Raw genomic sequence first — 23,969 nt, 5'->3', positions numbered from 1 at the left:
CTGGGTCAAAGGGTATGCACTTATTTATAGCCCTTTGGGCATAGTTCCAGATGGTTCTCCAGAATGGTTGAATCAGTTCATAACTCCACCAACAATGCATTAGTGTTCCAATTTTTCCACATCCTCTTCAGCATTTATCATTTTCCTGTTTTGTTATCTTAGCCAATCTGACAGGTGAGATGTGGTACCTCAGAGTTGTTTTGATTTGCATTTCTCTAATCAATAGTGATTTAGAGCATTTTTTTCATATGCTTATAGATATCTTTTAACTTCTTCCTCTGAAAACTGCCTGTTCATATCCATTGACCACTTATCAATTGGGGAATGACTTGTATTCTTAGAGATTTGACTCAATTCTCTGTATATTTTAGAAATGAAGCCTTTATCAGAGACACTGGTTTTAAAAATTCCCAATTTTACACTTCCCTCTTAATCTTGGTTACATTGTCTTTATTTGTACAGAAACTTTTCAATTTAACGTAATCAAAATTATCCATTTTGCATTTTATAATGCTTTCTAACTCTTGTTTGATCATAAAGTCTTCCCTTCTCCATAAATCTGAGAGGTAAACTATTCCTTGCTTTCCCAGATTGCTTACAGTATCAGCTTTTATACCTAGTTCATGCACCCATTTCGACTTAATTTTGGTGTACGTGTATGGTGTTAGATGTTGGTCTATGCCCAGTTTCTGCCATACTATATTCCAGTTTTTCCAGCAGTTCTTGTCAAATAGTGAGTTCTTATCCCAGAATCTGGGGTCTTTGGGTTTATCAAACAGCAGATTACTATAGTTATTGACTGCTGTGTCTCGTGTATCTAATCTATTTCACTTATCCACTGCTCTGTTCCTCAGCCAGTACCAAGTAGTTTTGATGACTGCTGCTTTATGATACAGATTAAAATCTGGTGTGTCTAGGCCACCTTCCCTAGTGTTTCTTTTCATTAATTCCCTTGATACTTTGGTCCTTTTGTTCTTCAAAATGAATTTTGTTACTATTTTTTCTAGCTACATAAAGTAATTTTTTGGTAGATTGATTGGTATGGCACTAAATATGTAATTTAATTTAGGTAAAATTATCATTTTTATTATATTGGCTTGACCCAGCCACGAGCAGTTGATGTTTTTCCAGTTAGTTAGATCTGACTTTATTTGTGTGAAAAGTGTTTTGTAATTGTGTTCATATAGGTCCTGGGTTTGTTTTGGCAGGTAGATTCAAGTGGGGCCAAATTGTGAAGGGCTTATATGCCCAGCTAAGGAATTTGCATTTTGTCAAAGAGGTCATAGGGAGCCACTGGGACTTTTTGAGCTTGGGGAAAAAAAAACCCTACCTCTTCCAAACTTCCTTCTTTTTTTCCTTTTTTTTTTCTTTTTGGAGCAGGGAGGGCAGGGGAATTGGGGTTAAGTGACTTGCCCAAGGTCACATGGCTATTAAGTGTAAAGTATCTAAGACTGGATTTGAACTCAGGTCCTCCTGACCCCAGGGCCGGTGTTCTATTCACTGCGCCACCTATTGGCCCCTCTTTACTTCTTTTGAAAGCACTACTGTTCTTATGGTCTCTCAGATTCACAACCTCAGGGCTTAGTCTGTCTCTTCTTGTCAGTTTAACTTATCTTACATATCCAGTCGGGTGCTGAATCTTGACATTTCTACTGCCACGAGTCATAACTACTTTCCTGTGACACTTGGCAGCACCTTAGATTATTACAACATCCCTGTAATTCAGGGAGTTTTGACTTGGGGTTCATTAACTTTTTTAAAAATTTATAATAATTTCAGTATAATTGGTTTCCTTTGTAATACTATATGTGTTATACATTTAAAACATTATTCTGAGTTGGGCTCCATAGACTTCACCAAACTGCCAAAAGGATCTGTGATACAAAAAAAAAAAAAGACTGAGAACCCCTGTCCTAATGGATTCTTCTTCAAGTCTCTCCCTGCTCCATGTCATTTTTAATACTGCTGCCAAAGCGATTACCTTAAGCATAAATCTGACTATATTAGTCTCCCACTTGATAAACTCCAGTGACAGTTGCATCTAGAATAAAATGTAAACTGCTCTGTTTAACTTTTGAAGAACTTCATAACTTGACCCCAACCAATATTTCCAATGACACTATACATCACTTTCTCTCCCTCTGTATAATCCACCAAATTGCCTTTCTCTCTGTTCCTCACGAATGACATCCATCTCCCATTGAAAGCAACAATTACTACAGTAATCTATGTGAGAGGTGATGAGGTGCTGAACTAAGGAGCAGGCAGAAACAGAAACAGGAGGCAGCATGTGCCAGCCAAGCCAAAACACCATTACTTTGACTATCATCTCCCCTCAGACAGACCCCTATGGAGACATTCCAGATTCCTGAATACAGGAATCTTGGGACTTTGATAGACTGGACTCTTCTCAGCAATGCAGGGTTATAAGTCAACTCCAAAAGACTCCAAAAGATGGAGAGAGATGTCTACATTCAGAGAAAAAACTAGGAAGAACAGAGTTTGAATGCAGATTGAAGCAAACTACCTGCTTTCTTTCTTTTTCTTGTTTGGTTTTGTTTCCTCTTTCCCATTGTTCATTCCATCCGATACAATCCTTCTTTATAACATGAAAAAAAAAAGAATTCTGGGAATAGCAGTGTCCTCCAAACCACCAGACCTGCTTCCAAACCATCACCCACAACCATCATTGAGGGAAGAAATACCCAGATGCCACCATTGGGTAGATGGGCACAGGAGCCCTAGAAGAGGAAGTACCTCCCAGACCAGCAGTCCTGCTTCTAGCCCAGCCCTCGTGACTGTCTTCTGGAGAGGCAACTCCTATGGAGAAGGGACTAACCATCTCTACCAGTTGTCAACCATTAGCTCAACACAAAGCAAACAGGCCTGCCTGACTGAAGCAATGGGTGCTCTGAGGGACAGAAAGGAGACAGCCTGTGCCAGTCAGGTCAAACCACCACCACTTTAACCACCATTTTTCCTCATTCTGGTGGAAAAAAGCACCACCATCTTCCCTCATACTAATGGAGATAGCCTAGGACTCTGAACACAAGAGTTTTGGGAAGACCAGTCCCCCTCGGGCTAGTAGGCCTGCTTCCAGGCCACCCTCAGAGCCATCTTTGGGATGACAGATCATTTTGAAGAAAAGCCTGCCTTCCTCATTAGCAGAACCAGCAACTGCTACCCACATGTGAATGGGCACAGGAGCGCTGGGAGTGGCAGCACCCTCCAGATCATTGAATTTGCTTCCAGCTCAGTCCTCATGGCCATCATCTGGAGAGGCAGCTTCTGCAGAGAGGGGTCAGCCAACCCATCCAACTGCTACCCACAAAAAAAAAAAAAAAAGAAAACCAGCTATCTGAAGTAGCAAGGCACCACAAGGGAGAGACAGGAGGCAGCATGTGCCAGGAGGTCAATTGACTATCATCACCTTAACCACCATCTCCCCTCAGATGCAGATCATGGAAACTGAGTATGTTGTCCCAGACGGCCAAATATAACTTCTGGTCTGACTTCTTACTTCTTCAATATACTCAATTTCCATGATCTGAAATATCCCTAATCTTTCTTGATTTGGAGATAGACCAGGATCCTGAAAACAGGAACCTTGGGAATAGTAGTGTTTCTAGCCCAGTGCCCTTAACTATAATCTTGGGAAGCAACCTCTATGGTGATACAGCCTAGTAACTGCTCTTGCAGGTGCTAAAACCACAGTTACTGAAGACCCAGAAAAGAAAGTTCTTACTACCAGAATCCTTGGCACAATATTGTTCAACATTACAAACTGATGGGATTTTTATCAGTGCAAATGACATTTAAAAGAGGCATTTACTATCTGCTTTGCTACTGTACCTTAAGGACCAGGGGACTCTTCCCATGGTCCTTACAGCTAAAACCTTCCATGTGTGTTATCTCCCCAATTAAAATGTAAGCTCCTTGAGAGGAGCTTACTCCTCTTACTCTTCTGTTTATATTTCTAACACTTAGCACTATGCTTTGTACCTCGTAAGCACTTGATAAATGTTTTTTAATTCATTCATTTCCATCCCTGTACCTTTGCATTATCTATCCCCAGTGCTTGGAATTTATTCCCCTTTCTCATCTCAACTTTAAGAATCCTTATCTTGGCGTGGCCAGGTAGCGCAGTGAGTAAGAGCACCGGCCCTAGAGTCGGGAGACCTGGGATCAGTTCCAGCCTCAGATACTCGGCACCCACACAAAAATAATCAACTGACCATATAACCTTGAGCAAGTTATTTAACCTTGATTGCTTTAAAAAAAAAAAAAGAATCCTTATCTTCCTTCAGTATGCAGTTGAGTAACTGCCTTCTACATAAAGCCTTTCCTGATCCCTCCAACTGCTAGTGCTCTCCTCAAACCTACCTTGTACTTAACTTACTTTTGTATTCTCTTTATATTTTTTCTCTATATAATTAGATAATGTACTTGTTTCCTCCATTAGAATATAAGTGGCATGCAAATAGGGATTGTTCTATTCATTATATTTTGTCTACAGTACCTAGCACATAGATGGAAGTGCATGTTGATTATTGATCCCCCTTGCTATCCATGATATATTTCTTTCCACAGTACTCCTCATGAATGTATGCAGATGTCTAGCCTGAATCTGAAGAGAATTGAGTTCTGTCTGGAAAATCAACTCTGAAGCCCAGTGTTATGGTACCAGATGTAGAGATTAATAAGATGACATCCGTCCCCCTGGTCCCCCGTATTCAGGATGTACATGAACAAGACAGCTTACTAAAAGGTTCCCCCAAGGGACAGAACACCATTCTAAGAAGAGAGAAATTCAACCTTGAGGCTTCTCGCCAGAGCTTCAGATGTTTTCCATACCCAGAGAAAGCTGGACCCCATGAGGCTGTGAACCAGCTCTGGGAACTCTGCCTCCAGTGGCTGAGGCCAGAGATTCACACAAAGGAGCAGATCCTGGAGCTGCTGGTGCTGGAACAATTCCTCATCATCTTGCCCAGTGAGATCAGGATTTGGGTAAAGTCACAGCATCCACAGAACATTGAGGAAGTGGTCAATTTGGTGGAAGATTTGACCCAAATGCTTGATGATGAAGGTGAGACCTACAGAAGTATAGAGGGAAAGAGCAAAGTTTCTTCAAGGTATGAGAAGAATAGAAAACCCAGAGAAAAGTTTCCTTGTAAAAATAATAATGAAGGAAGGAAACATCAGAGGTGAAAGAAAGTCTATGAATTGGTAGGGATGAGAAAGGAAGTTCTATATATTCTAAGGAGACAGTGAATGAAAACCTTTTAAATACCAGTATTCTTTCTGTGTCTTACATCGTCCAGCTCAGTCCATGTCTTATAGTTTTACTTTATGCAAAGTATGTGGTCATTTAATAAGAGAACATTCTTCATGGGCTGTTCTTATGAGGGAACAGATGTAAGAGGCAGTCAAAAATATTCTTTCTTCCTATAAAACTCTCACAAGAGTTCCTTCCAAGGAACTATGACAACCATCCATAAATCAATAACTGAGCAATGGGCTCAATAATTTTTCTGTATAATATATTTTCATCCTATAAGGCCCTTATGAGGTAAATAAGGCAGATGTAATTATTCCTAGTTTTACATATGAGAAAATTAACATATAGTGTGATCAGTTGACTTGTTCAGTGTCATACAGCTAGAGAGTAAGTAAGCTTGGTTTTGATCCTAGTTTCCTAGCTCCCATCCTGTCCTACAGACTACATTTTCTGACTGATCAATCCAAAATACTCATTTTATTATGAGGGCCATTTTGTGTATGAAAATTGGTAAATTTGTTCATCCCACTTTCTATATAATCCAGAGTTCTCATTAAATATAGAGGACTCTATGACAAAGAAATCGTATTGAAGACAGAATTACGACATCAACTGTGTGTAGGCTCCTAAACAAAATTCTGTCCCTGGAAACTTGCTGTGACCACAGGTACAAAGTCAGGGCTCTAAGTGATATTGCCATTGTCTCTGAATTTTTCAAAGGCTACGTCTGTTCTCATTCCCATCCTTTTTTCTTCCTAGCTCTGAGTTCTCAAGATCCTACTCTTCTCCAAGAGGGAAACATAGAGAAGGAAAAGTCTACTATATTCCCAGTAGCCACATTTCAGGTGAGTTGGGGTGTCCTTTCTCTTTTGTAAAATACTATCTTTATTCTCAGTGTAATAATAGCTATTATTTATATAGCATTTACTATGTGTCAGGCACTGTGCTAAGCACTTACAAATATTATCTCATCTGATAATCACAGCAGTGCTGGGAAGCAGGCACAATTATTATCCTTGTTTTTACTGAGATAAATAGAGGTTAAGTGACATGCCCAAATAAATTGTATGAGGCCAAAATTTGATCTCAGGTCTTCCTGGCTCTAGACCCAGTACTTTTATCAACTACACTACCTAGCTGCCTAAAGTATAGACAGTTTTCTTTGATTCCTCATATTCGTTATTTGTTAAAGTACAACAGTGTATTTTCTAAATATTAGTGATGCTCCAAATAGGATATTTTTTAAAATCCTCTAAGTAAGCATAATCCCATAAAAAAATTCACACATTGGCCATGTTCAAATACCCATGTCTGATTCTGAAATTTAAGTCTTTTTACCTCTCTGGTAGTAGGTGGGTGCATAATTCATTTTCAGTCCTCTGTACTAATGTTTTATCATTGCACTAATTATAATTCTAAAGTCTCTCAAAGTGTTTTTTTTCTCTATAATATTATTTTGTAAATCGTTTGTCTCACTGCACTCTATAGCAAATCATGGACATCTTCCTAATTTCTTCTGAAACTCCATTTTGTCATTTCTTATGGCAAAATAATATTATTACATTTATATGCTATAATTTGTTTAGCCATTACCTCACTGGTGGATTTCCACCTAGTTTGCAGTTTTTCACTTTTGTGAAAAGAGCTGTGATGAACATTCCTTTCTTTCTTTTTTTAAATTATTAACTAATTTATTTTTAGTTTTCAACATTCAGTTTCATAAGCTTTTGAGTTTTAAATTTTCTCCACCTCCTTCCCCTCCCTCTTCGCCAAGATGGCATGCAATCTGATACAATCTCTACATATATATTATTATTAAACATTTTCATATTAGTCATGTTGTAAAGAAGAATTAGAACCAATAAGAGGAACCACAAGAAAGAAAAAACAAAAAAAGGGCAAAAACTATGCTTCAATCTACATTCAGACTCCATAGTTCTTTTTCTCGATGTGGATAGCTTTTTTTTTTTTATTAAGCAATCGGGGCTAAGTAACTTGCTCAAGGTTACACGGCCAGTTATTTCTGGGTGTGGTGCTGAGTGTCTGAGCCCGGGATTCGATCTCCAGGTCATCCCAACACTGTAGCAGGTGCTCTTACTCGCTGAGCCACCTGGCTGCCCCTAAGCAATCGGGGCTAAGTAACTTGCTCAAGGTTACACGGCCAGTTATTTCTGGGTGTGGTGCTGAGTGTCTGAGCCCAGGATTCAATTTCCAGGTCATCCTGACACTGGAGACGGTGCTTTTACTCGCTGTGCTACCTGGCTGCCCCGTAGATAGCTTTTTCCATCATGAGTCTTTTGGAGTTATCTTAGATCCTGACATTGATGAGAAGATCTGAGTCTATCAAAGTTAGTCATTGCACAATGTGGCTGTCACTGTCTACAGTGTTCTCTTTGTCCTGCTCAGTTCACTTAGCTTTAGTTCATATAAGTCTTTCCAGGTTTTTCTGAAGTCTGCCAGCTCATCATTTCTTATAGCACAGTAATATTCCATTACATTCATATACCACAACTTGTTTAGCCATTCCCCAAATGATGGATGTCCCCTCAATTTCCAGTTCTTAGCCATTGCAAAAAGAGCTGCTGTAAATATTTTTATACATGTGGGTCCTTTTTCCATTTGTATGTTCTCTTTAGGATACAACCCTAGAAGTGATATTGCTGGGTCAAAAGTACGCACATTTTTATAGCCCTTTGGGCATAGTTCCAAATTATTCTCCAGAATGGTTAGATCAGTTCACAACTCCACCAACAATGCATTAGTGTTCCAATTTTCCCACATCTTCTCCAGCATTTATAATTTTCCTGTTTTGTCATGTTAGCTGATCTAATAGGTGTGATGTGGTATCTAAGAGTTGTTTTGATTTGCATCTCTCTAATCAATAGTGATTTAGAACATTTTTTCATATGATTATATATAGCTTTAATTTCTTCATCTGAAAACTGCCTGTTCATATCCTTTGACCATTTGTCAATTAGGGAATAACTTGTATTCTTACAAATTTTACTCAATTCTCTATATATTTTAGAAATTAGGCCTTTATCAGAGACACTGGTAAAAATTCTTTGCCAGTTGTCTGCTTCCCTCCTAATCTTGGTTGCATTGGCTTTGTTTGTGTGAACATTTCTTTTCTCTCTGATTTATTTAGGTGCAGGGGTGGAGAACCTGTGGCCTTGAAGTCACATGTGGCCTTCTAGGTCCTTGAGTATGACCTTTTGACTGAGTCCAAGTTTTACAGTACAAATCCTTTTATTAAAGGGATTTGTTCTGTGAAGTTTGAGATTACTTAACAGATTTTCCTTCAGTTAAATGTTTTTCTTCTGATTTTAACTGTAATTATATTTGTGCTAAAATTTTTAAACTTTATATAATCTAATTTGTCCATTTCATTGTCTATGATCCTTTATCACTTGTTCAATCATTCTTCCTCTATAGATCAGAAAGGTAATTTCTTCTTTATTCCTTTAAAATTTGCTTATGAGCTCAGCTTTTATTTCTAAGTTATGAATTATTTGGAGTTTATCTTGGTATATTGTGTGAAATGTTGGTCTATATCCAGTTTCTGCCAAATTGCTTTGCAGTTTTCCTAGCAGTTTTTTTCCAGGTAGTGAGTCCTTACCTCAGCAATTATGGTCTTCTTTGGAGTTCTTTTTTTTTAATACTCTGCTATTATATTGATGTGCTTCTCTATGTCATGTGCCTAATTTGTTCCACTCTTCAGCCTATATGTTAAATTTGTACCAAATTGTTTTGATAATTACTGCTTTGTAGTATAGCTTGAGGTCTGGTACTGATCTTCCTTCCTTCTCACTTTTCTCATCACTTCCCTTGCGTTTCTTGATCTTTTGTACCTCCAGATGAATGGTATTATTTTTTCTAGCCCTATAAATTGATTATTTTGAAATATGAATATTACCGAATAATTAATTTAGTGTTGTCATTTTCTGATATTGATTCAGTCTGCCATGAGCAATTAACATTTCTCCAATTATTTATGTCTTTTTTTATCCCTGCAAATTTTAATTCATAATTGGATTCTTATTATTCCTGGGTGTATCTTGGTAGATATAGTATCAAGTATTTTATACCTCCTGTAGTTATTTTGAATGAAATTTCTCTTTCCATACCATTGGGTTTTATTGATAATTATACAGGAATCTGATGATTTATGTGGATTTATTTTATATCCTACAGCTTTACTAAATTTATTGCTTTAATTTTTTGGTTGACTCTACAATTTCTAAGAAAATCATATAATTTGCAAAAATGATAATTCTTGTCTTTTCTTTGCCTGTGCTTTGATTTCTTTTTGAGTTCCTTTGATTTCTCATTCTTGTACTATTACTATAGCAAGCATTTCTAGGACTATGTTAGTGATTAAAAAGTGATGTCTTTTGTTTTCATCCTACTCATTTTCCCTCAGCAGAACACTCTTTTTCTCCTAGAGCCCTTTCTTTTTTCTTTTTTTCTTTTGGAGGGCAGTTGGGGTTAAGTAACTTGCCCAAGGTTACACGGCTAGCTTTTTTGTGTGGGTGTTAAGTGTCTGAGACCGGAACCGAACTCAGGTCCTCCTGACTCCGGGCCAGCGCTTTACTCACTGCGCCACCTAGCCGCCCCTAGAACCCTTTCTTGTAACAATGAAAAATAATTAAGCAAAACTAACCAATATTGTATCTGATGACATATATGCAGTATTTACATCTGAAATCTGCCTTATCTATCTACTGATAGAGTATCCGTTTTTCAGAATTAAGATTGGTTTTTACAATTATTAATCTATTTGACTATCTTTTACTGTTTACATTTATGTGATTGTAGTTATTATATAGACTATTCACATTTTGTTCACTTTGCTGTATCTTTTCACATAAGCCTATTTATGTTTCTCTGAATATATTGATTGATTAATTGATTCTTCTGTTTATTATTATTTATAGTACAGTAATATTCCATTACATTAATATATCACACTTTGTTTAGCCATTCCTCTCTTTGAGATATGTGCCCAGAAGTGATATTGCTGGCATTTTTATTATATTGCTAAAGCTTAAGAATTTACAATGAATCTCTTTCCCATTAAAGTCTTTTATTTTGGCAAATTTTATTTTAAATTTAAATACAAAATGAGAAAAGGAAAAAAAAATTGCCTTGTACATGGCAGACTGTAAGAGAGGAGTCGATATAAAACAATCAATTTCCATTTCAAGAAAACCTATATAATAAATACTACATGTTGTTTTCAGAGCTGCCCAGGTTTCTTTGCTTCCTTGTTTGTTTTCTTTTGTTCTCTCTATGCACTTTTTACTTTATTTTTTTCCTCTCCCTCTTACCCCACTCTAAAGAATACTACAATTAAACATGGAGATATATATATATATATATACATACACTTTTTTCTACCTATCATCTGTTCCTCTGAAGGTAGATAGCATTTTCCTTCATAAACCAAGTCTTTCCATGTTTTTCTAAGTCAACCAGCTCATCATTTCCTATACCACAGCAATATTCCAACCCAATCACATCCTCTCTGAAAGATTGTCTAGGAAAATTTCCCCCCAAGTTTCTGCATTCCTTCTATTCTTGGCTACATAGGTTTTATTTATATAAGAAAATTTTTATTTGAAATAATTGAAATCCATTTTATACTTCAACAATGCTCTTACCTTATAATATAGTTTAAGATCTGATACAGCTGAATCAACTTCCTTTACATCTTTTTTCTGTTTTTTTTAAGTTCCTAACCTTTTGCTTTTTGAATTTTGTTGGTTTTTCTAACTCAATAAAATATTTTTTTAGTAATTTAATTGGAATAACATTGAATAGATTAATTAGGTAAAATTGGGTTTTAAAAATTATACTGGCTTTACTTACCCATGAACAATAAATATTACTTTAGTTATTTAGATCTCAGTTTATTTATATAAAAAATGTTTTATATTTATGCTCACATGGTTCTTGTGTCCATTTTGGCAGGCATATACTGAGGTATTTTATTAGTTATTTTAAATTATCTAAAACAATATTTAGTAATATTGCTGAAATAGTATCTTTTCTCTGTTTTTCTCTTTTGATTAAATCTATTTTAATTTTAACTTTGAGATCATAAATACTATCCCTGCTTTTTTTGCATAATAAATTCTACTGCCCTTTATTTTATCTGTTTGATCTCTCATTTTTATAATGTTTTCTGAAAGCAATATGTTGTTGAATTCTTTTTTTTTTGACCAGCTCTCTAGTTCTATTTTGTGGATTAATTCATACCTTCCACATTCTAAACTACATTTATGTATTTTCCTCCTTCCTATTTTTTTCTTCACTATCCTTCTCAACCTTATGTACGCTGTCTCTTCTCACTCCTCTGCATTACTTCCACTTGCTACCTTGCCCTCCTGTTCCTTAACCTACCAACCCACCCCTCTCCCCTTGCCTTTTTATTGCTTTCTGAGTTGAGAAAGCTTTTATACCCTTCTAAAGACATATATGTTGTTCCCTCTTTAACCCATTCCCGATGAGAGTAAAGTTCCAGCACTACCTGCCCTCTTCCCTACTAACTTTTACCTTATCAGTTTTTCCTTTTATGCCTCATTTGTATGAGAGATCCTTTTTATCTCTCCCTAAAGCATTTTATTTTTTTATAATCACCCCATTATACTCAGCTTAGCCCAAGCTTTTCTTTAAAACTACCCAAATAGTGATGACAATCATATAGTGTACTGCTAATATTTTCACATATAAGAAGTAAACAATTTGACCTCATTGAGTCTCTTATAATTGGTCTTTAATGTTTGCTGTATATTTCTCCTGGATGTTATATATAGAATTTTCCCTTAAGTTCTAGGGTTTTTGTTACTAATACCTGAAAGTCAGTTCATTAAATGTTCTTTTTTCCCCCCTTTCATGATTATACTGAACTTTTCTTTTTTAAGATTTTTCTTTTTGGTTTTTGGAGGGGGAAAGTTAGGGCAATTGGGGTTAAGTGACTTGCCCAAGGTCACATGGCTAGTTTTATATTAATTGCCTGTGGCTGGATTTGAACTCAGGTCCTCCTGACTCCAGGGCTGGTGCTCTATTCACTGTGCCACCTAGCCACCCTGATTATACTGAACTTTGCTGGCTAAGTTACCCCTGGTCATCACCCCAGTTCTTTTGCTCTGTGGAATTTAGTATTGCTACGGTCCTTCAATGTAGTAGCTGCTAGGTCTTGTATAATCCTTATTGTGACTCTGTGATATTTAAATTGGTTTTTGTTGTTGTTGCTTCCAATATTTTCTCCTTAACCACTCCTCTTCCTCAATTCCTTGATGTCCCAACTCCAGAAACCTGTAGAGTTTAGGAAAGCAATTTCAGTGGAATTCACTGAAGTAAAGGTTCGATAATGTGTGGTATCTAACAAGTTACCTGGGAAGAGGCTATATATTTGTAATATTTGCTTCAAACATTTTGAAACACCCTCAAAATTAGCCAGATATTATCTTATTCACCCTTCTCAAAAGTGTCATTTGAGTGCCATGTGTGTTATAAAATTTTTAGGCAACTAGTTCATCTGGAAAGACATCAGCTAACTCACAAGCTACCATTTAAACATAGTATTTGTGAATGACACTTTAAAAATCCAATAACCTTCTTGAAATATCAGCAGCTCCACAATGAAACCTACCAGAATGATGTAAAGCAAGTCAAAAGATTTGTGGAATCTAAGTAATAGAAGCCAAGTTATGGGGTATACTGTTCTTTTTCAACAAAAGTCAGTTCATGTGTATGGCACTGCAAAGAGAAGAAAGAAAATCTGTGCATTTGATACGTGCAGCAAGATGTTTCCATACCACTCAAAGCTGGAAAGTCACATATTCATACTGGCCAGAAACCTTTTAAATGTTCTCTTTGCAATAAGTCATTTAGACAGTCAAGCCATTTGAAAATCCATCAGCTAATGCATACAGAAGAGACTTTTTCAGTGTTGTTTTTGGCAAAAGGACTTTAAGATTCAGAGTAAACTTCTTTTTATTTTTTTTTTTTATTTTGCTTTTTGGAAGGCAATTGGGGTTAAGTGATTTGCCCAAGGTCACACGGCTCAGAGTAAACTTCTAAAACATAAACAGATTCATACCAGAAAAAAGAATTTCCAAACTATTTCATTCAAGAAAAAGAGTCTTGAAACTTGGCTATGATATTCCTATACGTTCTCCTTCTGGGATCTCTTTTTGGTAGTAATTGGTAGATTTCTTTCTATTTCTGCTTTACCTTCTTGTTCTACAATTTCAGAGCAATTTTCCTTGATAATTTCTTTTAATATTGTATCATAATTTCCAGGTATTCTTAAATTTTTTCTTTTTGATCTGTTCTCTAGATCAGTTGTTTTTCTGATGAGTTGTTTCACTTTCTCTTATTTTTTCATTCTTTTGATTTTGTTTTATGATTTCTTGGTGTCTTAGAACATCATTAGCTTCCCCTTGCCCAATTCTAGTTTCCAAAGAATTATTTTCTTCCTTAAGTTTTTGATTCTCTATTTCAAGTGAGTTGACTTTCTTTTTATAATTTTCTTGGATTGCTATTTTTTTTCCTCTGTTTCTCTTATTTGATTTTTAAAGTCCTTTTTAAGTTCTTCCAAGAACTCTTTTTTGTGCTTCAGACCATATGACATTTCTTATTGGAAAACAGGTGATTTTTTTTTTTTATCTGCATTATCTTCCTCTGAAAATGAAACCAGATCTTCTCTCTCCCATAGTAAATGTCAATGGTTGGGTTCTTTCTTCTTTGCTTATTCATTTCTGTTTATTTGATGGTTTTATTTTGTCTTTAGCAGCAATTAGTGTAATCAGATTCCAGTCCCTGGGAATGGTGCCCCAAGCCTCAGGTCCTTCTTGCTGTTATTTTCTGAGCTCTGTCTCAGTACCCAACCTTAGGTTCTCCTTTCCACTTCTAAGCCAGGCTAGGACCCCTTGCTGCCCTGTCCTGCAAATGATCTTGCTCTGTGTTGTCCCTCTGGTGGCTGCAAATTACCACAGTCCTTTCTGTTCTGGAGCTGAAGCCAGAAACTGCTCTCCTGCAAGTGCCTACAGACAGCAGGGTCCCCACCCCTCATTATTGAATTCACCAGGTGTGTACTTGTTCCTTTTCCCCGCAGCAGTCTCAGCCAGGAACTTGGCATCCCTTGACAATGTCAAGTCCTTCAGTCTTCTACTCAGTGGTCAGGTGAAAGTTTCTAAGTCTGAGGCTGCCTTCCAACCCCAGGTGCCCCCAGAGCTTGTTTGTTGATTCTGCAGAGTTGGCCTGGAGGTGTTTGCACTTCACTCTGGCCCAACATCCTCCCCTGGAGATGGGATCTTTCCTGGGTTCTTCCCAAGTTGTCCTAGGAGGACAACTGCTTTTATCCCACGTTTATTTCTGCTGCTCTGAGGCAAAGTTCTTCCTTTATTTGTTGAAAAAATTTGGAAAGCCGTTATGTTTCCTGACCTACACCACCATCTTCTCCTAAAGTCTTTCTTTAAGCTTTGTTTATCAACAATACAAAATAAACCTAAGTGATTTTACAAAAATAATACAACACAGTAACAAGGGGTTTTTTTTTCTTTTTTTTTTGAGGGGGAAGGTAGGGAAGTTGGGATTAAATGACTTGCCCAAGGTCACATGGCTGGTTTTTTTTGTGTTAAGTGTCTGAGGTCAGATTTGAACTCAGGTCCTCCTGACTCCAGGGCCAGTGCCATTCACTGTGCCACCCAGCTGTGCAGGTAACAAGGTTTTTAAACACTTCAGCTATAGGAATAAACATTCATGAGTCTGCATTTGTTGCAAGAGGCACTTTCAGCTTAGAAATGATTATATTTCATCCGTACACCTGGTAGATAGTCCTTAATACACATTTTTCATTTATTCCATGATTTCACTTGTAAGTCCATTGTTTCAATAGAATTTCAGAATATGGTTTTTTAAAAATGTTTTTTAGATACCTTTTGCCATTACATCACAGCTATTTTGGGGAGGGAAGGAATTCCTCTCCCTTTATTGTCAAAATAAAAAAAACATTAAACCAAACACTTAGTAGAATAGATGTTTCTTTTTTTTTTTTTAAAGCAATTGGGGTTAAGTAACTTGCTCAAGGTTACACGGCCAGTTATTTCTGGGTGTGGTGCTAAGTATCTGAGCCAGCTGAGCCAGGTCATCCTGACTCTGGGGCCATGCTCTTACTCACTGCGCCACTTGGCCTCCCCTAAGCAATTGGGGTTAAGTAACTTGCTCAAGGTTACACGGCCGGATGTTTCTGGGTGGGTGCTAAGTGTCTGAGCCCGGATTTGATCCAGGTCATCCCAACTCTGGGGCCGGTGCTCTTACTCACTGTGCTACCTGGCCGCCCCTCAAAATAGATGTTTCTAATGATGTAGAAAACATACCTTACCCTGTTGAATGTGCTGTCCAGTACCATCATTGGTTTTTCATTTATTTGGTTCAGCTTTGTTTTGGGGAACTCTTCATTTATATTGTTAAAATTATTTTGTGTAATCTTTTGGCTCTCCTTATTTCACTGCTGCTATGAATATTTTGGTATGTATTGGACCTTTGTTTCTATCTTTTGACTTCCTTAGGATATGTGCCCAGTAGTGAGATTGCAGAGCTAAAGGTTTTAATCACTTTCTTGCATATTTCCAAATTGGTAACCATATGGTTCAGCTACTTCATATAATCTCAACTTTAACTTAATTCTCCTGAGCCAGTCTCTAATCTCTAAAGCTTATTTATTATATGTGCAATAAGTATACTGACAGAGGAAGGTTGCATGAAGATTGAATGCCTCAGCTATCAACATAGCATATATAAATATGTGTATTATATATGTATTTTGTAGCTTGCAGTGTCAGTTTGTTTCACAATGAAAGAAATGGTACTTGTGGTTACAAAAATCTTAAAAAGCATACATCGTCGTATACATTATGGGATGAATCAAAGCAGCCAAAAGCCGGACATTAAAGAATGGATTGCAGCAATTATAGTTTACCTTCTCTTGCCAAACCACTGGACCATTTCTCTTTTCATTATACTTCATTGATTTTGTTCCTAGAAAACTTTTGCTTTTAAATGATCAGAATAGGATTTTTAAACTTGTGATTTTTCTCTAACATTTGTGTGATAATTACTTCTTGTAATTATAGTTGTTAAAGTTATCTCTTTTCATTTTCTGTAATTTTGTATAATATAACTTTACATTTTGCTTGCTAATACATTTGAAACTCAGTATGGTGTATGATGTATGATGCTGGTCTAAAACTTATCTGTGAACCTGCTTTACTTTTTTCTCAACAATTTTTGATCACATAAGGAGTCTTTCCTCTAGTTTGTGTAATTGGTTTTTATCAAGCTACCAAATCCAACCATATCAAATTTGCAGGTTACTCCAAAAACAAAGGAAAGATACAGAGTGAATATAATTAGCTTCAGCATCAACAGTAATAAGTAGAATATCTGTAAGCAAAAAAAAGAGATGTACCAGCCATGTAAGAAGAGAGAATCAAATCACTATCTTAAAATTTCATTCAAGGGGAGTGGAGCCAAAATGGCAGAGTAGAAACCAGATTTCCACAGGTCTCCGGCTCCCACCTCCTCCAATTCATGTAAAAGGTGACTCTGAACAAACTCTGGAACTACAGAACCCACAAAATGACACAGAGAAGCTAACTTCCCACTGAGGACAGCCTGGCAGGCCAGCAGGAAGTGACCAGCACTGTGCTCTGGGAGCCAAGCTCAGCCCCACGTGAACCAGAGGTCTTAGCCCCCTGGTGGCCTGACTAGCTGCCAATTGGAGGGACTTCATATCACCAGCAGCTGTGGTGGTTTCTAGAATTATCAACCCATAGATGCCAGGGACAAAGTGAGAGGTCAGTGCAGTATGGACTTTGGGACCCGGTAGTTTGGGAGTGCAGTTGGACTTTATTCCCTGGAGGGAGAAGCTGCTGAGGCGCTGCGGCCATGCAGCCACAGCCACATGGCAGCTTCAGCCCCTGGCCTGCAGATTGTTGGGGAACCAAGAGACCAGTCTGAGGGGTAATCACTTTTGCTTTAACCTCCTTGGATTTGGATTGCGTTCTACGGTGGAGGTCCTGGGGTGTGTCACCAGCTTGCCAGAGTGTGTGGAGGCTTCAGAAAGGGCACCCAACTAATACCTTTGGCAGCTGAGAAAACCCCAGCGTTTGGGATGAAGTTCCCCTGTCTGGTAGCAGAGTCCTACTGTGGCAAAAAGCCCCAAAGTCAAGTAATTGAGTGGCAATATGAGCAAACGAGGAAGCAAAGCAAACAGAGCAACCCAACTTTACACTCCTATTTTGGGGACAAAAAGGATCAAAGCCTGGAACAGGAGGAAGACTGTGAAGTCAGAACTCCTGCACCAAAAGCTTCCAAGAAAAATACATGGCAATTACAGGCTATAGAGGACCTTAAAAAGGATTTTGAAAATCAAATAAGAGAAGTGGATGAAAAATTGGGAAGAGAAATGAGAACAATGCAAGAAAATTATGAAATGAGAGTCAACAGCCTGACTGAGGAAAATAACAAAAAAATAGACTAACTCAAATGGCAAAAGAGGCTCAAAAAGCTAGTGAGGAGAAGAATGCCTTAAAAAGTCGAATTTGCCAGATGGAAAAAGTATCTCAAAAGCTCACTGAAGAGAATGATTCCTTCATTGGAGCAAATGGAAGCTAGTGACTTTATGAGAAATCAAGATACTATTAAACAGATCCAAACAAATGAAAAAATAGAAGGCAATGTGAAAATATCTCATGGGAAAAACCACTGACCTGGAAAATAGATCCAGGAGAGATAATTTAAAAATTATTGGACTACCTTAAAGCCATGGTCAAAGTAAGAACCTAGAAATCATACTTCAAGAAATTCTCAAGGAATATTGCCCTGATGTTTTAGAACCAGAGGGCAAAATAGAGGTTGAAAGAATCCACCGATTGCCTCCTGAAAAAGATCCCAAAAACAAAACTCCTAGGAATATTATAGCCAGGTTCTGGAATTCCCAGATCAAGGAGAAAATATTACAAGCAGCCAGGAAGAAACAATTTGAATATTGTGGAAACACAATCAGGATAACACAGGATCTGGCAGCTTCTACACTGAGAGATTGAAGGGCTTGGAATATGATATTCTGGAGGTCAAAGGAGCTGGATTTAAAACCAAGAATCAACTACCCAGGAAAACTGAGTATCATGTTTCAGGGAAAAATATGGTCATTCAGTAGAGTAGAGGACTTTCAAGCATTCTTGCTGAAAAAACCAGAGTTGAATAGAAAATTTGACATTCAGATACAAGAAGCATGAGAAGGTAAAAAGGGAAAAGATATCATAAGGAACTTACCAAAGTTGAACTATTTACATTCCTACATGGAAAAACAATAATTGTAACTTATGAAACTTTTCTCAGTATGAGAATAGTTGAAAGGAATAGAAATGTGTATGTGTGTATATGTATATACACACACACATATATGTACACACATATATATGTTTATATAGGAGAGTGTATGGGCATATGAATACATATGTGAATGTGTGTATATATGTTTACAGGTGTACATAGAGGGCACAGGACCAATTTAATAGGAAGGGATGATACTTACAAGGTGAAATTAAGAGGTGAGAGAGGAATATAATGAGAGGAGGTGGGGAGAGAGAATGGGGTAAACTATCTCATATAGAAGAGGCAAGGGAAAATGATTACAATGGAGGGGAAGAACAGGAAGGCAAAAGGGAATGGGTCAACCTTATTCTCATTGAATTTGGCTTAGGGAGAGAATGACATACACAGTAAATAGGGTAGCTCACCCAACAGGAGAGTAGAGGGGAAGGGGATGAGGGGGTGATGATGGACGGAAGGGCAGGCTGGGGGGGAGGGAAGTTGGAAGCACCCACTTTTAAAAAGGGACAGGATCAAAGTGGAGAGTAGAACAAGTGGGAGGTGGGATAGGAGGGAGGGAAATATAGTCAGTCTTTTACAATATATCCACTACGGAAATGTTTTGCATGGCTACACATGTACAACCTATATTGAATTGCTTATCTTCCCAGTAAGGGTGTGTGACAAGGGAGGAAGGGAATGAATCTGGAATTCAGAGCTTTAAAATCTAATGTTTAATATGTGTGTGTATATATATAAATATATATACTATTATTAATATTATTTTACATTTAACTGGGAAATGAGATATACAGGCACTGGGGCATAGACATCCACCATGCCCTACTGGAAAGTCAGAGGGGGTATAGAAGATATAGGAGAGAGCAGATTGGAGGAGGGGATATCCAGTGGGATTGCTATTTTGGGGTGGTGGGTAGGGGAAAAATGGGGAGAAAATTTGTAACTCAAAATCTTGCGAAAATGAATGATGTAAACTAGAAGTTAATAAAGGAATTGATAAAAAAAATTTCATTCAAATGAAATTCAATTGCAAGTCATGTCCTTATTTCCCCAGTGTTATAGTCCTCTTTGAGAATGAAGGACAAACCACAACCTAAGGGTTTTCATTCATTTCTGTGAAATATCAGGAGAATTAATGGAAAGCCTCTGACGTGTTGTATACACTTTTAGGAGGATTTTTGGAGAGATTACACAGATTGAGAAACGGTATATAGATGGTTTGCGATCTGCACTGTTGTTAAGGACTGAAATCAGTGAGATCATGGGTACATCAGAGTTTGAAGTATAAACTTCATCTCCTGTAGTAACATTAAAAGTAGGAATAGAATGCAAGACTCACAAGGAATGGGGTAGAGTAGAAAAATGGAGAGTCCCATGCTTAAATAATATAATAAACTCAAATTTGCATTTTTCTGATGATAGCTTAATGTCAGCAATTTGGAGAGAGTATTTATAGCATTTACAGAAAGGTAAATGGAGAGAGGATCAGGTCAGTGACTTAGACCTGGTACTAGGGGAAAAAAAGGCAGAATGACTTTATTATTGTCTCTGGGGCAGTGGGAGAAATTGAGGTTCTTCTAGGAGAAAAATCAGTGGATACAGTAGTAGAGTTAGGGAGAGCCACGCTTCCCCTGAGGTGGCGAGGATCAGGTTCATTGTTGAAGGCATTTTATCCCCTTTACACAGAGAATTCCATAAAGCACAGTGGAAGGGGATATTATCGAGTTTGAGTGAAATTTTCTTCAGAAGTGGAAGCCATATTTCATTCTTTTAAGTCTACCACCAAGTGTGACAAAAAGTGAAATAGAGTAAAATAATCACAATATCTAGCACTTATGTAGTTCTTCAATCAGTAAATGACTCGGGGGTTCTTTTGTGGTGTGAATAATGTTAACATCATCCTTTTTATACTCCATTTTCCCAGTTCTGCCAACCTCCCTGAAGACTAAGGAGCTAGTCTTGAGAAACACAAATGTGTTTGATGTTTCAGGAATCATTGACGTTAAAAGATGTGGATCCAGATTTCACTTGGGAAGAATGGGCTCAACTGTCTCCTGTTCAGCAAGACCTCTACAAGGAAGTGCTTCTAGAGAACTATAGGAATCTTCTTTTTATTGGTAATTCTTCTCCATAGGACTCGATCTTTATTTAAGGCTGTTTTGTGTCCTACTTCTCTAAAGAAGTATCTTGAGTTTTGTCCTAAGTTTCAAAACTGGAGATTCTTTTTTTTTCTTTTTGGAGGGTGGAAGGTAGGACAATTGGGGTTAAGTGACTTGGCCAAGGTCACCCAGCTAGTAAGTGTTAAGTGTCTGAGGCCGAATTTGAACTCGGGTCCTCCTGACTCCAGGGCCAGTGCTTTATTCACTGTACCACCTAGCCGCCCCAAAACTGGGGATTCTTAATTTTTAAGAATTTTCAACCTTTTAGATTTTTAAGTGTTTGCCTCATAGAACTAAAAATAAGGCAGTGTTATTACCTTATTACTATTCCTGATACTGCTATCTTCCCATCATTTACTTCCCTGTGTTTAGGATTTTTTGCCAAGGTTCTAAAGCAAACACCTCTGAAGGTGGGGTACTTGTAGCCTTCTGACAGAAGGGACAAATGATCTAAGTATCTTTCTGAACCTAAATCAATTCCATAATCTATCCTCTAGACATTGTGAAAACACAATGCCAAATACTTTTCAGAAGTCATTTGAACTATTCCCAGCCTTCTTTGAATATTATCTCTTTTCTGATTATGATGAGCCTTAAATTGTATTCTGGAATTACTCTTTTTCCCTCAGCATAAATATCCATTTAGCTTTTTTGTCCCTTGGCAGGACTTTCAATTCCCAAACCAGATGTTATTTCCCAGTTGGAACGTGGGGAAATGCCAAGGATGCTGGAGAGTGAAGCCCCAAGAACCATCTGTCCATGTGAGTTAATGAAAAGCTAACAGATTGATAATTACAAGTAATAATTAAGGGAGTCAATCAGGGAGAAGACATCTTTGAAATTTTGACCCAAAAAGCTCTTTTCTAAATGTTTCAGGACAACCAAAAAGGGTTGAGACTAACTGCCTTGATGCTTTTATATTTTATTGTCCTCGTGTATTGTGTGTCCATTGGCTCAATTCCCATTCCTTTCTTAATTTCCTTGAATCTAGCTTCAGCTATATTCAGCTCAATACTTGGTGGAAACTGATTTTATAAGTTATCTTTTATTTCTCTTACTTACATGTAGGGATATTTTCATGGGCTTCATATTCAGTCTCTCTTCCTTATTTGATGGTGTTAAGCAAAATCACAGAATATCAGAGTAGAAAGGGATCCAGAGACCCTCTAGTCCAACCCTTACTTGAATAAGAAGGGCAGCTAGACAGGAAAGTGGATGAAGTACTGGGCCTGGAGTCAGGAAGACCTAAATTAAAATCTAACTTTGGATATTTTCCAACTGTGTGATCCTGGGCAAGTCATTTAATCTCTGTTTACCTCTGTTTCCTCATCTGTAATTGAAGATAAGTATAACACCTAACCTTCCAGGGTTGTTGTGAGGATCAAATGAGTTAAATAATTATAAAGCAATTAGCACATTGCCTAGCATGTAATAGACTCTATATAAGTGTTAGTTATTGTTATTATTATTCAATAAGAAACCTTGCTATGATAGGTAATAGTAACTATTCAGCATATGCTTAAAGAACTCTTTTGAAGAGGAATGCATCAAGTAAAGAGGTTCCTCTTTACTTTTTGTCCTAGAAGTTTTGATTAATTTTATACATGAGGATGAAAGGCATCAGTGGATAATTATTTGATGGTATTAGTGCTAAAATAAGATACAGTGGAGTGGGCTAGGTGTGAAATAAGGAGATTTTAAATTTATATTCTAACCTACTTGTATAACCTACTTTATATTCTAACCTACCTGTATATTCTATTTGACATTTTGTCAAAATTTCCTGTTAAGCCTATGTCCTTGTTTATTCTTCTTTATTCCAAGCTTGTATTGAATAGTGCAAGTGAGGATAACTCCTAGCATTATTAGTTCTCCAAACCTCTTTCTTTTGTAGTTTATAATACAAAATCTATATTCACAGTAGTGGGAAAGAGCTCTGAGGTCAATTTGGGAGACATGTTAAGTCTGAGCTCGTTTGCTTATTGGCCATATGACAACAGAAAAATCACTTAACCTCTTTGAGCCTCAGTTTTGCTAATCTAAAGAATACTGATGGGGCGGCTAGGTGGCGCAGAGAATAGAGCACTGGCCCTGGAGTCAGGAGGACCTGAGTTCAAATCTGGTCTCAGACACTTAAAACAAAAAACTAGCCGTGTGACCTTGGGCAAGTCAGTTAACCCCAATTGCCCTGCCTTCCCTCTCCCAAAAAAGGCAAAAAAAGCATACTGATAATTATAATGGTACTACTGCCCTCACAGTTGTAAATATGAGTTAATTCTGAATAGACATTTTTCCCCTTCTCATTTGTACAATTTTCTTCTAGTATAGAAGTTTTTTTTTATTTATTTCAGATTTTGATGTTGAGTCTGAAGCAAAAGAGCCACTTTCAAAGTTAGAAACTTCTGCGAGAAAACTATCCACCAGGAGAATAATAGAAAGACCTATAAGACATAGTTTCTGGGACTCCAGATTAGTAGAAGTCTTTAAATTTCAAGGTCCATTAGTGACAGAGCAGAACCAACAAGAGAATCATTTGAAGCAAGTAATGAGCACACATGAGGAAACACTAAGTAAGGAAAAAATCTCTGAAAATGAGTTTGGGAGACACTTCAATTTGAGATCAATCCTAGTTACACAACAGAAAGTTCCCAGTGTAAATAATATCTATAAATATAATATGCATGGAAAATGGTTCAAAGATGATTCACAACGAACTAAATGCCCCAAAATCTACACAGGACAGAAACCTTTTACATATAGTGAATTTGAGAAACCCTTCAGACATATTTCAGAGTTAAAACTACTTCACTATACCCATCATTCTGGAGAAAAATCCTATATATGTAATGAATGTGGGAAAGGCTTCACCAAGTGGACAAACCTTACTCGACATCAGAGAATTCATACTGGAGAGAAGCCTTATAAATGTGATGAATGTGGGAAAGCTTTCATACAGAGGACACACCTTACTCAGCATCAGCTTACTCATACATTTAAATGTAACGAATGTGGGAAAACCTATAGTTCCATTTTACAACTTAATCTTCATCAAAGAATTCATTCTAGAGAGAAATCCTATAAATGTAATGAATGTGGAAAAGTCTTTAACAGATGGGCAATTCTTA

General features: G+C 37.3%; 1 protein-coding gene across 5 annotated transcripts in view; it reads left to right on the top strand.

Moving 5' to 3' along the window:
• Nucleotides 1–23,969, top strand: part of LOC138167323 (zinc finger protein 286A-like) — a 29,133-nt gene that overhangs the window by 4,517 nt on the left and 647 nt on the right. For 3 of the 5 annotated variants that reach the window (XM_069096016.1, XM_069096018.1, XM_069096017.1), the window contains exons 2-6: nt 4,591–5,086; nt 6,038–6,123; nt 20,676–20,802; nt 21,510–21,605; nt 23,196–23,969. The exon at nt 23,196–23,969 is cut by the window's right edge and continues 647 nt beyond it. In XM_069096016.1, coding sequence (XP_068952117.1) covers nt 4,678–5,086; nt 6,038–6,123; nt 20,676–20,802; nt 21,510–21,605; nt 23,196–23,969 — 1,492 coding nt within the window. In that variant the 5' untranslated portion in view covers nt 4,591–4,677. Of the gene's footprint in view, nt 1–4,590; nt 5,133–6,037; nt 6,124–20,675; nt 20,803–21,509; nt 21,606–23,195 lie in introns of all 5 variants that reach the window. The other 2 variants (XM_069096019.1, XM_069096021.1) reach the window with 2 other exon arrangements.

The sequence above is a fragment of the Petaurus breviceps genome, unplaced genomic scaffold (assembly GCF_028583685.1).
Source record: "Petaurus breviceps papuanus isolate PSGF00001 unplaced genomic scaffold, PetGlider_PUasm1.0 229, whole genome shotgun sequence".
In the NCBI taxonomy this organism is placed as follows: Eukaryota; Metazoa; Chordata; class Mammalia; order Diprotodontia; family Petauridae; genus Petaurus; species Petaurus breviceps.
The sequence above is the reverse complement of the archived record's forward strand: the minus strand, read 5'-3'. Positions and strand labels throughout refer to the sequence as shown.